Below are 14864 nucleotides of genomic sequence, written 5' to 3'. Positions count from 1 at the left end.
TTACAATTTATACTGGCTCTTGTGTTTTAGCACACTGTGATTGAAATGAATCCTGCATCCTATTCTTTACCAGGAAGCAAAGTTCCTGCCGGAGATGGGTCCCCATGTGCCCAGACTGCCTGCCCCTTGCTCTCTGTCCTCATAGGCCACACAGTCACAATGCCTCTGTGTCTGGCCCTGAACACAGAGAAGTGCAGAGCACTCAGCCTTGATTGTTCTGCAAGATGGGATCGCCCTCAGAATGTCAATAACAGGGTTAATGCTCAAGTCCCCACTTTGCTTAGAAGTCTGATTTCTGAGCCCCCTGTACCCATGCCTTTGGCTTGACCCATCTCTGAAGCTGAAGACAGACTCTGGGGACGCTCACCCCCAAGTCATCTACATCACAGGTCCCCGTGTGAGTGATCTGTGCTGCCCATAAGCATGTGATATCATGAGGATCAAAACCTGCTTCTGGTTACAGAGACAGTAGAAGATGCCGCGAGTGGGCCTGAGTCCTTGGATGGCCTGCCTGGAGGCCTGAATCAGGAGAAAGGGCCCTTGCAGAAGCTGGGCCTCACCAAGGAAGTGCTGGCGGCCCACACACAGAGGGAAGAGCAGGGCTTCCTGCAGAGGTTCAGGGAGGTGAGGCGGCTGGGTGCTCTCCAGGCCCACTGCCAGTACTACCTGCAGGAGAGATCCAGGGCCCAGTCCGGTGAACGAGGTAAGTGGAAAGCCTGAATTGACATGTGTTTTAAAAAGTGTGATTCCTAGGATATTGAGTCCAGTGCTGATTTCAGAATGTGACATGTGTCAGATGAGAGGACACAGTGGAGGGTAAAACCAAGATTTCCATCTTCCTCGTCTAGCTTCATTTTCTGCAGCTTCAGTTACCCTTGCTTCCCATGGTCTGAAAAGACCACATGGAAAATTCCAGGCATAAGTAGTGCAGAAGTTTTTTTTTTTTTTAATGTGAACTCTGCCGAATCCAGAAGTCTCCACATGTAAGACAGGCTTGGCGCTCTGCCGATGATGTGGCCTGTGTCTGCAGAATTTGGCAGCCTGAAGATCTTCTCCAGGAAGTAACCTGTGTTCCCAAGGAAAGAGCATTTCAAATAGCCACACAGTGCTAGGCTAGACCATTTGGATGTGGAGTTAGGTAGCCTTGTACTTGTCAGGTAACTGTGCGGCAAAGGGAACCCCACTATACTCTCCACCTCAGACAGAACCCTGAGATAGCTGGGCGCTGGGGGCTCACGCCTGTAATCCTAGCTACTCAGGAGGCTGAGATCTGAGGATCGCGGTTCAAAGCCAGCCCGGGCACGTAAGACCGTGAGACTCCTATCTCCAATAAACCACCAGAAAACCGGAAGTGGCACTGTAGCTCAAGTGGTAGAGCACTCACCTTGAGCTGAAGAGCTGAGGGACAGCGCCCAGGCCCAGAGTTCAAGCCCCACGACCGACCAAAAAGAAAAAAAAACCCTGAGATTAAAAAGTGAACTCAAGGGGCTGGGAAGGTGGCTCAGTGGTAGAGCACTTGCCTTGCATGCCTGAGGCCCTGGGTTCGATTCCTCAGCACCACATAAGCAAAAAGAAAAAAGCCAGGAGTGGTGCTGTGGCTCAAGTGGTAGAGCGCTAGCCTTGAGCTGAAGAGCTGAGGGACAGTGCCCAGACCCAGAGTTCAGGCCCCACGACTGGACCAAAAAAAAAAAGTGAACTCAACCCAGAAAGAACAAGTGCAGCACTGGATGCAGCGGTGGCTCCTGGGAACAGAGAGCGATTGTCTGCCTCCCAGCCCGACTCACCTACCTGGCCAGGCTTCGTGCAATGTCCACAGTACACAGACTACACAGCAGTCCTGGGCAGTACTGCCCTTCCATGAATATAATAGCCTGGGAATACAGTGCTTTAGCTACTGTAACCTCCAGGGAAAAGATTTCTAGTTTAAAAAAATAGAAGTGGGGCACCGGTGGCTCATGCTTGTAATACTAGCGACTCAAAAAGCTGAGTTCTGAGGATCACAGTTCAATGCCAGCCCAGGCAAGAAAAGCCGTGAAACTCTTATCTCCAATAAACCAATAGAAAACTGGAAGTGTCACTGTGGCTCAAGTGGTAGGGCACTCGCCTTGAGCTGAAGAGCCCAGGGACAGCGCCCAAGCCCAGAGTTCAAGCCCCATGACCGACAAAAAAAAGAGAGAGAGAGAGGCTGAATCATAAAACCTGCACTCACAGAGCAGTTTGCTTGGGCTGGTCTGTCAGTCCTCAGCATGTAAAAACCCGTAGCACAGCTGCCATGTCCCTGCGCATCTGCCATGAACCCCCCAGGAGACACCCAGAGCTCCAGTCACAGGAGAGCCCCTCCTCCTCCTGAAGAAAGCCTAATGTCAGCTGTGTCATTGGACAGCAAGGATATTCCAAGGGCAAATGTGGCTGTCTGTCAACTTCCTGTCACTTACAGAGCACCTAAGAGGATCAGCTATTAAGGAGGAAAGATTTATTTTGGTTCATGGTATTGGAGTTTACAGTCCATGTTGCTAGGCCATTCCTTTGGACCTGTGATGGCACAGTCTATGGAGAAAGAGAAAGCTGGGTCCAGTATACCCTCTGAGGCCACACCCCAAGTGACCCCACTTCCTCTAAGCAGGCCCCGCCTCCTAAAGGCTCCACCCCCTCCCAACCGCTCCACCATCTGAAGACCCAGCCTTTAGCACAAACTTTGGCTCTGCTCAGGCTTTGTTGGACATTTTTGTTAAGGAACAGCAGTGATAAAGCTTGTACAATCAAGAACTAGTAGATCAGTAGGCCTACCTTTCAGATTTTAGAAGCCATTTCTTTTTTTCTAGATATTGGAGAACAACAGAGACTGCCCACCTTTTTAACTTTTTCAGTTTTATTTTCCACAAATAAGCCTTTTAATGCCAGCTACTTTAAGAGCAAAGCTATGGAAATATGAGAAAGAAAGAAAGTGATCTGGCAATTAGAGGGGTTGGTCCTTTGACCTGATGGGATTTGGTTTTCTGTAAAACCTAAAGTTTCACCTTGGTTTCTCTCCCTTGCCGGGGATGAGGGGAACGCAAGTTATGGAGCCAGTAGGCTGGCACTTGCCGAGACTGCGATGTGCTTTCTGTTATGAAACTCCGTGTGTCTCTGTGAGCTGACATAATGGGAATCATAAGCATGTCAAAATTCCAACTCTGGTTATTTTTCCATATTTTAGCTGCCCCTGGACTAAAAAATAGTTCTGGACTTGAGTCATCTTGGAAAAAAGCTGGGAAGAATAGAAAACTGAAGTCCAAGAGGGCCAAGCCTCAGGACTCATCTGATAGCACGGGTTCTGGGGGGCCTTGGCCCCATCGGCCCCCACTTGTGGGCCTGAACACCACGGCCTGGTCACCCTCGGACACCTCCCAGTCCAGCTGCTCTGCTGTGCCGTTCCCCGCCCCAGTGTCAGCTTACTCTCTGCCCGTGTTCCCAGCACCAGGAATAGTGCCCATTCCCGGGGCTGTGGCAGCACCGCCTGCAGTGCCGCAGGCCAGCTTTGCAGTGCCCGTGGTGCCCGTGGATGCCCAGCACGAGTTTGCAGTCCAGCCCCTGCAGCTCGCGGCTCCCTTGGCCCCAGTCATGGCCTTGATGCTACCCAGCTATCCTTTCCCACCCGCGACCCCAAACCTACCCCAGGCCTTCTTCCCCAACCAGGCCCACTTTCCAGACCACCCCATGCTCCCCTCTGAGATGACCGCCACCCCGCAGCCAGAGTTCCCCAGCCAGACCTCACTCCTCAGACAGCCGTGCACTTGCCCCGCCACCCCGGCCACCCCACCGCTATCAGCCACGGCGGCCACGGGCAGGGCCTCCCCGCCACTCTTCCAGTCTCGAGGGAGCTCACCCCTGCAACTCAACCTGCTGCAGCTGGAGGAGGCGCCTGAGGTCAGCGCCGGCGCCACGGGGGCCCCGGGGACAGCTGGACTGGACAGCATACCTGGCGCTTCCCAGGACTGGCAGCCAAAGGCACCTCCAACAGTAAGGAACCTCTGATGCCCTTCTCAGAGCAAGCAGTAGAACATATACCAGGCGGCCAGTGCCCAGCCTCGGCTCAAGCCAGGCTGCCTGGTACCATCCCATCAGAGAGGTTTACTTGCAGCTCTTTATTGTCTAGAATCTGAAAGAAGGATGATAGGTTGTGGCAAATGCAGGTCCTAATAGAAGAATATGACTTGTTGAGAGTAAATGTTTATTGGCCTAAAATGACTTAAGTGAGTATCGAGGTGAAACACCGGACGTCAGGCTCAGGAGGGGGAGAGCGCGGCCCGGTGGGCACAGGACCCTTCGATGACCCCCCCCCAGAACTATAGCAGAGGAGGTGGGGATGTTCCTGCTTCTCACCTGCAAGCTGGCCTTGCCTGGTCTCTATCCTCCATAGCCTTGAGGATGCTGGCCAGAGGCTCCTTCTCCACTCATGTGTCGCTGAAGGTGCTCAGTGTGTAATGGCATGAGTCCAAATGTAGTCCATTGCACTCCGAGTTGGAGATAACTGGGGGCACTGCGTGCCTTTGTGGGGCCTGGGTACCAGACCCTCTGACTGCTAGCTCTCACGCCTGCCGAGGCTGCCCATGACGCTGAGGAGCAGCCTGGGTCTCTCCTTCCTAGAACCTGAGCCCCCGTCTGGCTTGCTGCTCCTGAAACCATGTTTAGTTCCCGCGGCTCATAAAGCACCAGAACTTGCCGTGGTCTCAGCACAGCAGGGGCTGCTAATGAAATGGCTCCTGTTCCATGCACCCTCGACACAAGTCCCCTCTCACGTCTGCCCTGACCGCAGGGCGCCCAGCCTCCATGTCTTTCCTGTGTGAGCCATGGTGTCTTCTTCTCTCATCCCTAAAGCACAAGGAACCCTCCGACCCCCCGAACAGCGATGCTCTCTCCACATCCAGTGACCTGCTCAACCTCCTACTCAACGAGGACCTCTGCTCAGCCACAGGCTCAGCGCTGTCTGGGAGTGGGGCCTCGGCCACCTCGGATTCTCTGGGTTCCAGCTCACTGGGCTGTGATGCATCCCGCAGTGGGGCAGGTAGGCCGGTCCTAGGCCATAGGCATGTGTTCAACATGTGGCTATCACGTGATGCACCCGGAAGGCTCTCACAAGATGGTCTGCCCCAGAACGGTAGACTAGCACTTGTGCTCAGCCATGCTCCATCCTGTCCTTGGAGCTGTGGCGGGCCATACAGACACACATGACCTCCTGCCCTCCATCTTGGCTGGGTAGGCCCTAATGGGTCACAGTTCTGTGTCCTGCTTATTGACTTCAGATTGTAGTGTCAACTGAAGTCCTTATGTCCCCGTCAACGCCTTCTTGGACTATCCCTTAGACTCTCTAGGATAACAGTTTATCTTCTGTGTTAGTTGCACGGTAGGGAATGGAAGTTTACCCTCCCGGGCTGGTTGTACTGAGGCTAGCTGCTTACTCTTCTGTGTACTCTGAGCAGATGTGTGGTAGCTCCCAGCCTTTCTCTCCAGGATCATCACCACCTTCCGGGTCCAATCCCCTCCTTCCTTGGTGAACTTTACCCCCCCTCAGCTCCACTCCAGGCCTCTCTGCCCCGTGGCACTAGCTGAAGGGGGCACAGTCCAGCTCCTCCACTCTTAGGATACTTCTCTGCCAGTTTTCAGAGTCAAAGCAAATGGGAATCTGGGTCAAGGTCAAGGTTCTACTTGGTTCTGCCCGAGTGAAGGGCTCTCCAGGCCAGAACCACCTTCATGGGGTAGCAAACACATGTTCTATGTTCTAGCCATATAGACCATTTGAAAATCCACCAGCACCACCTGTTTTCTTGCCTAACAAAACACCAGCTCTCCAAAATGGGCATGACTTTCCAGAAGCATGATAAGGAAAGGTATCATAGTCATGTTTCAGGATTTTGACCTGTCCTATTTCTTTCATGTTTCTAAAGGCAGTAGTGACACAAGTCATACCAGCAAATACTTTGGAAGCATTGACTCTTCAGAGAATAACCACAAAGCTAAGCTGCATGCAGACATGGAGGAGAGTGAGCATTTCATTAAGTACGTCCTGCAGGACCCCATCTGGCTACTGATGGCAGACACCGACGACAGTATCATGATGACCTACCAGCTGCCCTCCCGGTAACCACGGGGCCCTTTCCTAGGAGCCTGGGCAGGGAGAGGTTGAAGAGTTCCCAAAACAAGATCTCTAGACAGGCTGAGACACCCATCCAAAGGCCTGTCTTCCAGCCAGTGTGGCAGAGAGAGAGAGACAGAGAGAGAGAGAGAGAGACAGAGACAGAGAGAGACAGAGAGAGCATCTGATCGCCCAGTGAGTGAGCTGAGCCCCACACAATGGCCAGGACAGCTGGCGCTCTGGGGAGTTGCCTCCTGCGGGGTGCCAGGCTTGGCTTTTGTGACACCTGTGTGCTGGTGCCACCACTCAGGCTCTGTCGGGGGATAGGGTGCATCTGTCTGGAAGTTGAAGAAGGCAGGGTCAAGGTGGATGACCCTGGGTCTCTGTGTAGCCTTTGAGTCTGGGTTTGGTCTGTCCTGTGGTGCTGATATGGTTCCTGCCTGGGCAGAGCATCCCTGAAAAGGGGAGGCTGGGAGTGAGGAAGGCAGGATGGGAGTGTGGCCCTGAGAGAGCAGCTGGGCCTTGGAAGGAGGAGTAGGAGACCGGAGAGGGGTTCCAGAGCCCTTGCGGCCCAGGCCAGGGTTGGCCAGGGCTGGGGTGGCAGTGGGGGGTGGTGCTCCGGGTCATGCAGTTGGTAAGAGGAGGCCCAGGGAGGCATTTGCCACCCACAGATGCCTGGTTCCCATGTCCAGCTCAGAGTGAAACTGAAACCTTCACCCAGGTCGGTGGCACACACCTGTCATCCTAGCTACTCAATGAACCACCAAAAAGGTAGAAGTGAAGGTGTGGCTTGTGAGGTAGAGTGCCAGACTTGAGCAATAAAACTAAGGGACAACACCCAGGCTCTGAATTCAAAGCCTTAGTACCAACACAAGGCAGGAGGCGCGGGGAAGGAAGGGAAGGAAAAAGACTTGCTAGGGAGGTAAAGTTACATTAAACAAGGTAATTTATCTTAAATAAAAGCAAATTTGCATAAAGCAAAACCACTTAAGAGTACATTAAGAGTATTGAAAGTGTTCGTAGAAAATGCATGTTTTCTTTAAAAACAACAACAAAAAGAAACCTGCCAGCCATGTGACCCTCAACTGTGTCTGACTCTGTGAAGGGATCTCGAAACGGTCTTGAAGGAGGACCGAGAGAAGCTGAGGCTGCTGCAGGGGTCCCAGCCCCAGTTCACAGAAAGCCAGAGGCGGGAGCTGCTGGAGGTCCACCCATGGGTCCAGACGGGCAGCCTGCCCTCCGCCATCGACGTGACGGTAGGCCTGGACCACGCGGCCCCGACGGGCCACTGCACAGAGCTCTCTGCTGTCCTCACAGCTTCTCCAGCAGCTAACACATCCAGAGTTAAAAGTTGTTTTTAGAAAAAGCAAAGGAGCTGTTTGTGGTAGGTTATGGCGTTCATCCCAGTACACTAAGGAGGTAGAGGCTGGAGGATCATGAGCTCGAGGCCAACCTGGGCTATATAGTGAGACCCCTTCTAAAAGGAAAAGAAAAGAAGCCGGGTGCCGGTGGCTCACGCCTATAATCCTAGCTACTCAGGAGGCTGAGATCTGAGGATTGTGGTTCAAAGCCAGCCTGGGTAGGAAAGTCCATGAGACTCTTATCTCCAATAAACCACTAGAAAACTGGAAGTGGCACTGTGGCTCAAACGCTAGAGCGCTCGCCTTGAGCTGAAGAGTGCAGGGACAGCGCCCAGGCCCAGAGTTCAAGCCCAACAACAGACAAAAAAAAAAAAAAAAGGAAAAGAAAAGGAAGAGAGAAACAGATTCTGAGATCCTGGTAAATCTTTGAGGAAGGCCTTTCTAATGGCTACCTAATTTTTTTTTTTTTTTTTGTCCAGTCCTAGAGCTTGAGCTCAGAGCCTGGGTGCTGTCCCTGAGCTTCTTTGGCTCAAGGCTGGCACCCACCACTTGAGCCACAGCGCCATTACCGGCTTTTTCTGTGTATATGGTACTGAGGAATCGAACCCAGGGCTTCATGCATGCTAGGCCAGCACTCTGCCACTAAGCCACCTTCGCAGTCCATGGCTACCTTATCTTTATGGTCTGCTAAAAGTTGTTTATTTTTCCACTTTCTCCAATTGTGTTTTCTACTTAGCCAAACAAAACACTTCTCATGTCATAAACCTGAATTCTCCCTTCAGGGGTCCCTGGCTCTGAGAATTTCAAGCCCAGTGAGCTTGTGCACATGTGTATGTGGGCGCATGCCCATTAGCGGCCCTGCCCCGCATGCAGGGGTGGTGCACATGTGTATATGGGCGCATGCCCATTAGCGGCCCTGCCCCGCATGCAGGGGTGGTACACATGTATATATGGATGCATGCCCATTAGCGGCCCTGCCCCGCATGCAGGGGTGGTGCACATGTGTATATGGGCGCATGCCCATTAGCGGCCCTGCCCCGCATGCAGGGGTGGTACACATGTATATATGGATGCATGCCCATCAGTGGCCCTGCCCCGCATGCGGGGTGGTGCACATGTGTATGTGGGCGCATGCCCATCAGCAGCCCTGCCCTGCATGCAGGGGTGGTGCACATGTGTATATGGGCACATGCCCATCAGCAGCCCTGCCCCGCATGCGGGGTGGTGCACATGTGTATATGGGCACATGCCCATCAGCAGCCCTGCCCCGCATGCGGGGTGGTGCACATGTGTATATGGGCGCATGCCCATCAGCAGCCCTGCCCCGCATGCAGGGGTGGTACGCATGTGTATATGGGCACATGCCCATCAGCAGCCCTGCCCCACATGCGGGGTGGTGCACATGTGTATATGGGCGCATGCCCATCAGCAGCCCTGCCCTGCATGCAGGGGTGGTGCACAAGTGTATGTGGGCACATGCCCATCAGCAGCTCTGCCCTGCATGCGGGGTGGTGCACATGTGTATATGGGCACATGCCCATCAGTGGCCATGCCCCGTGCCCTGCATGCAGGGGTGGTGCACAAGTGTATGTGGGCACATGCCCATCAGCAGCTCTGCCCTGCATGCAGGGGTGGTGCACATGTGTATATGGGCACATGCCCATCAGTGGCCATGCCCCGCATGCGGGGTGGTGCACATGTGTATGTGGGCACATGCCCATCAGCAGCTCTGCCCTGCATGCGGGGTGGTGCACATGTGTATATGGGCACATACCCATCAGTGGCCATGCCCTGCATGCAGGGTGGGCCCCTCTGGTGTTTCCCACCCCAGCACAGCAGTGCTATCCTCTCCAGTGCTCCACCTGCTGCCCCTTCCCTGGGTGCTGGGTTTCTCCTCTGACTTCCTGCCCTCAGCCTAATGCCACCCCCTTTCTGAGACCAGGTCTCGCCTAGGTAGGGAAGCTGGTTTTTTGCTGAGGGCTCTTTGGATGTTTATAACATTGTTCATAGACCACCCATATAAGATGCTCACTACAGGGAAGTGTGGGCCGCCAGTAAACAACCCAAGTGTCTGTCCTGCTATGTCCCGAATGATGTTGCCAGGTTATACAGCCACAAATCTTCTTCTTTTTTTTTTTTTTTGTGGGTTGTGGGGCCTAAACTCTGGGCCTGGGCGCTATCCCTCAGCTTTTCAGCTCAAGGTGAGCCCTCTACCACTTGAGTCAAAGCGCCACTTCCAGCTTTTTTCTGCTTATGTGGTGCTGAGGAATCGAACCCACAGCCTCATGCATGCAAGGCAAGCACTCTACCACTGAGCCACCTTCTTAGTCCCTATGAGACTCTTACCTCCAATGAACCACCAGAAAACTGGAAGAGATACTGTGGCTCAAGTGGTAGAGCTGAGGTTCAGCGCCCAGGCCCAGAGTTCAGGCCTCATGACCCACAATAAAAATAAAAAAGAGGCTTGTGGCTGTATAACTTGGCAAAATCATTCGGGACATAGCAGGACAGACACTTGGGCTGTTTACTGGCGGCCCACACTTCCCTGTAGTGAGCATCTTATATGGGTGGCCTGTGGATGATGTTATAAACATACAAAGAGCCCTAGGCAAAAAAACAGCTTCCCTACGTAGGCGAGACCTGGTCTCAGAAGTCGCACAGTTCCTAAGTCCAGCCACACCTACAAGCTGGGAATGAGGGAAGAATGACCAAGATACCGGCGGTGGCACAGCCCCTGGCCATTGAAAACCAGCCCTCCCTGGAGGTGCCACCCTGTCCTCAGCAGCACCAGGCCAGGCTTCTGACAGGGGCCTGGAGAGGATCCGCCTCTCGCCAGCAGAGTGCGGGTGGACAGCGGACCCCGTCACCAGGGCTTGCTTGGTCTGAACCACAGCCTCTCAGATCTCAGTGACCCTGCTTCTAACGATGGCGCCTCTCTTGTTTTGAAGGAATGCGTGTACTGTGAAAGCGAAGAGAGAGACAACGCTTGCGTGCCATACGAGGAAGGCATTTCTTCCCTGGGACTCAGCGACATGTCAGACACCAAAGAGGAGGAAAGCCGTGGCCCCCTGAGTCCCAGGAAGGAAGAGCAGACATAACCCCACCCGACAGGCAGTGATCTACATTAGATGGTGCTTGGAAGAGAAAAGATCTTCATATTTGTTTCTAATGAAATGAACATATATATTTATGTTGCCTTTTTTGTTTTAGAAAAAATCATCCTAGTCTCCTGAGGGGTGACTTACATATGGTAGATAAGGGAGGTGATGGAGAAATACGTTTTTTGTATTTTAAACACAGTTTGTAGAATGGGGTAGATTGGGGTTTTGAACTTGAGGAGGATGGCAGCCTCTGCCGGGAAGTCGCCCTCCACGGTCCCTTGACTTGGACAAGACCTCTGTTCAAGGCACCAGCGTGCATTGGCCTTTGGTTGTCCTGAGATGCCGTACCTGGCTGTGACAAATAGCCAGGAAGCCATGTGTGGCTCTGCATGGGGCCTCCACCTTTCCAGAGCTTTTCCAGGGTGTGCTCAGATCAGCTCTCCTGGGGACTGCTTTCCATCTACAGGATCGCTTAGTTCAGTAGCTGTGCGATTCCACACACAGAGAAGCCTAGCTCAGTTTCCTTTTGAAGCATTTTGTATTAAGTGGTGTGAAGCAACATTGGCCGCTTTGGCTTAGGGTACTGTGGCGGCAAACATTTCAATCTGGCCTGTCTTTTGTTTGTAGTAAATTGAGTTGAATGCCACTCGCTCGGGACTCACAGAACCTCTCGGGTTTTGTGACTAACGCCATCTGACTGATGCCTACCAGACACTTTGTCTATTTCTACGTCATTCTGGAATTCTTGACCACTGTGGCCAATTGTAGAGAGAACGATGTTCTCCATCCTGTCGTCCATTCCCACGGCGTCCTCCCAGCCAGCACCGTGTCCTCCTGGTCAGCACACTGGGCTGGCGCTGCGCTGGTCCCGGTGCATTTTTGTTTGGAGCCTCCCAGTTACCAGCTCCCATCCAGAGCTGACAGGTCCCCACTTGAGGGATGGAGGGAGCTCAGCTTTCCCTGAAGCACCTGTGACGAGTCCTCAGCCTCTGGCTGACATTCACCTGTGTTGCTGGAACTTTCAGAGCAGAAATGCCGCGGGCCTGGGGGAGACGGAGCCAGCTGGTCCTTAGAAAATCGCTAGCTGCGCCAGAAACCCAAAGACGGGAAATGTTCAGAATGGGCACCTGGCATGAATGAGAGTCCTTACTGATAAACCAGCTGGCTTAAAATGGGTCCAGGCTGTGGGAAGCCGGCCTGTCCTTCTTTGACAGAGAAGCAGCTATGAGAAAGGGGTCTCTTGGTTCTGCATTGGTTTTCACAGAAAACTGTCTTATGCCTGAATGCTAGTCCTATTTTTCTCAGACACAAAGTCCTTTAAAAAAATTGTACGAAGTCAGATCGTGTTTGGATGCCCAAGATAAGGAAGTAGCCCGTTTTATGACAATTAAGATCTTAATGGGTAGATGAAGGCCTGAGGGTACACTTCCATTACCTATACACAAAACTGCCACAAACATTCTCTCTACTGTTATGAATGTCTGCTGCCAGCGATATCTCATTGTTTAATATGTGCTAAGAAACTGACTTTCTAGGATAATCTTGTGAATCTGTTTACATGCTGCCAGCATCCTGACCTATTCTTTAGTGTGTGTGCTTACACGGGTGTCATGGAGCTTTCTCTCTATTTTAAACTGAGCCTTCTTTTTTAATCTATTCCTGAGAAGATATGTAAATAAGCTCTCAGAGTTTATGTGGTGATTTGCTGAGCCTTGCCGGACAAGTGGTTTGTTCCTGAGCAAACCAAATTTCTTCACTCAGTGCAATATATTTGTGTGACCGCTTGTGTCTTTTTATGACTTTTTTGCCTTTTAGAAAATGGATAAATAAAGCAGGTATATTTTTTATTTTCCATTGTATGTTCTGTTTCCTGGGGCCCTGCACCCGGCACCCTGCCAGAGCTAACCTCTACCCCTGTACATCTTCCTAACAGGACACACCAAAAGCTGGAAAGAGATGAGATTATCAAAGGATTATTATTTTCTTACAGAACCCTAAAAATTCTCTTGTACAATTTCCTTTTTGTTCTTTGGTGTGTGTGTGTGTGTGTGTGCGTGTGTGTGTGACGGGGGCCCCTGGCCTGGTTTATAACAGCCCACAGGACTGAACTCTGCAATGCAGCTCCAGCCATGCATGCTTTTCATTTTTCATGCAGTCTTTTCACTTGCAAATGCAGAGTTGGGGCTGCTTGGCTCCTCCCAGACCCTTTCCCCCACTCCCCTGATCCAAGCGCCCATCTCTGTCGTCACCCCTGCCTGGGCTGGTCACAGGTTGGAAGGCAGAAGTCAGACAGCGCCAAGAACTTGTAACACTAGCTAGTCTGGAAGCTGAGATCTGAGGATCACCATTCAAAGCCAGCCCTCAGTCTCTTACTTCCAATTGAAAGACCAATAAAGACAGAAATGGAGCTGTGGCTCAAGTGGTAGAGCACTAGCCTTCAGCAAAAAAAAAGCTCAGGGATGGGCTGGGAAGGTGGCTCAGTGGTAGAGCGCTTGCCTTGCATGCCTGAGGCCCTGGGTTCGATTCCTCAGCACCACATAAGCAAAAAGAAAAAAGCCGGAAGTGGCGCTGTGGCTCAAGTGGTAGAGCACTAGCCTTGAGCTGAAGAGCTGAGGGACAGTGCCCAGGCCCAGAGTTCAGGCAGCTGAGGGACAGTGCCCAGGCCCAGAGTTCAGGCCCCAGGACCGGACCCAAAAAAAAAAAAATCAGGGAGGGCCTGGGAAGGTGGCTCAGTGGTACAGCGCTTGCCTTGCATGCCTGAGGCCCTGGGTTTGATTCCTCAGTACCACATAAGCAGAAAAAGCTGGAAGTGGTGCTGTGGCTAGCCTTGAGCTAAAGAGCTGAGGGACAGCGCCCAGGCCTAGAGTTCAGGCCCCATGACCGGACCCCCCCCCAAAAAAAGCTCAGGGACAGTGCCCAGGCCCAGAGTTCAAGCCCCAGGACCTGCAGAAAGGGGGATGGGAGGGGGGGTTATGTCCACTCTGGAGACAAGACAAGACAAGCACACACGAGTCTTAGGAGACCTGCCTTCTACCTGGAGAGGTCCACTCCCCTTCCCTCCCACTTTCCGAAGCAGGGCCCGAGAAACTGGACTAGAGAAAGGGATGAAGGGAGGCTAGGCCCAATGCCCCGCCTCCAGGGAGCTGTGCAGACTAGCTGCTGAAGAGAGGAGGATCTGAGGTAGAATTCTGGCCAGTGTGGCAGCTCCAGCCAACTTCTGGGTACCTTTGGGGGACCCTGGTATTTTTCTTTATAACCCCAAGAGTATCTCCTCTGCCTTATCTCCAAACCAAAAGGAGATTCTCCAGGCTCCCTGGGCAGATTGCCCACAAGGGGCCTGGATGTCTGCAGGCTGGCTACCGCCTTTGTTTCCTTGGGGATTTATGGCCTTCCACTCCTGCTAACAGGTCCCCTGTGGCCATTCTGGCCCAGTCTCCTGGGCTCTGTTGCTGTCTGGGGGAGGGGGGGTGCTGGGGGAAGAGTCAAAGGTCCCAAATGCTCAGGAAGTCTGTGCCCAGACAATGCCCTCATTTTCAAGGAGCAAATGGCAGGAAGTGAGTAGGCTAAGAGAGGTGGAAAGGAGAAAGGGAGGGCTTGGTCCCAACATGGGGAAACCAGGCTTTCTGGACCCAAAGTCTAAGCCACCAATATGACCTGTAAAGCCACTAAAGGACGCTGAGTGTGCAGATGGCATCTCAGGCAACTTTCATGGAGTCTGTTTGTGTGAGAAAGGATTTTTTGGTCCACACCTGCTCTATGCCCATGCTTTTTCCTCTCAGCCGTACCATGTTCCGCAGGCACATTCCATAGCAGTTTCTTTTTCCTTCAATGCTAGGTAGTATTGAGCACCCCACCCCACCGGACCTGGCCCTGGATCACTGTGTCCCACAAGTCTTTTGAGGTCCCTCACCCTTGTTTCAGCAAAACTTCCTCTCCCAATTCCTGTTGTCTGGGTGTTTGTAGAATCAGCTTTACATGGTGTTCTGTAACGTTCCCTACCTTCTCTATGGATGGATGCTAAAGTTCGAAACTCAGTATTCACTATTAGGTTCTGAGACAAACATAGAGTGCTCACTATACATTTGGGAAGGTACCTCCTTTTCCTGGAGTTCTTCCTTGCAGCGATGGTCCCTGAAAAGCCCCTCTTTCCCACCCTCCCACCAGCTATTTCTCCAGGCTTCCCCGGGACCCTCATCTTGCTGCACTGAGACAATTGCTTGTCACCAAGGGCACTGTGGGCCATGTGTGGCCTCGTCCACGGTGGGCAGTGGATCACCAAGGGCACTGTGG

The 14864-nt window shown here is 52.6% G+C and overlaps 1 protein-coding gene across 1 annotated transcript in view; it reads left to right on the top strand.

The window, feature by feature from the left end:
* Per2 (period circadian clock 2) overlaps positions 1-12426 on the top strand; it is a 41225-nt gene extending 28799 nt beyond the window's left edge. The window contains exons 19-24 of the mRNA XM_013009561.1: positions 464-703; positions 3197-3999; positions 4858-5044; positions 5925-6117; positions 7218-7368; positions 10422-12426. Of these exons, the coding sequence (XP_012865015.1) occupies positions 464-703; positions 3197-3999; positions 4858-5044; positions 5925-6117; positions 7218-7368; positions 10422-10571 (1724 nt within the window). The 3' untranslated portion in view covers positions 10572-12426. The remainder of the gene's footprint in view (positions 1-463; positions 704-3196; positions 4000-4857; positions 5045-5924; positions 6118-7217; positions 7369-10421) is intronic.
* The last annotated feature ends 2438 nt before the right edge of the window (positions 12427-14864 follow it).

Source organism: Dipodomys ordii, unplaced genomic scaffold (assembly GCF_000151885.1).
Source record: "Dipodomys ordii isolate 6190 unplaced genomic scaffold, Dord_2.0 Scaffold1, whole genome shotgun sequence".
NCBI classification, from domain to species: domain Eukaryota; kingdom Metazoa; phylum Chordata; class Mammalia; order Rodentia; family Heteromyidae; genus Dipodomys; species Dipodomys ordii.
The sequence above is the reverse complement of the archived record's forward strand: the minus strand, read 5'-3'. Positions and strand labels throughout refer to the sequence as shown.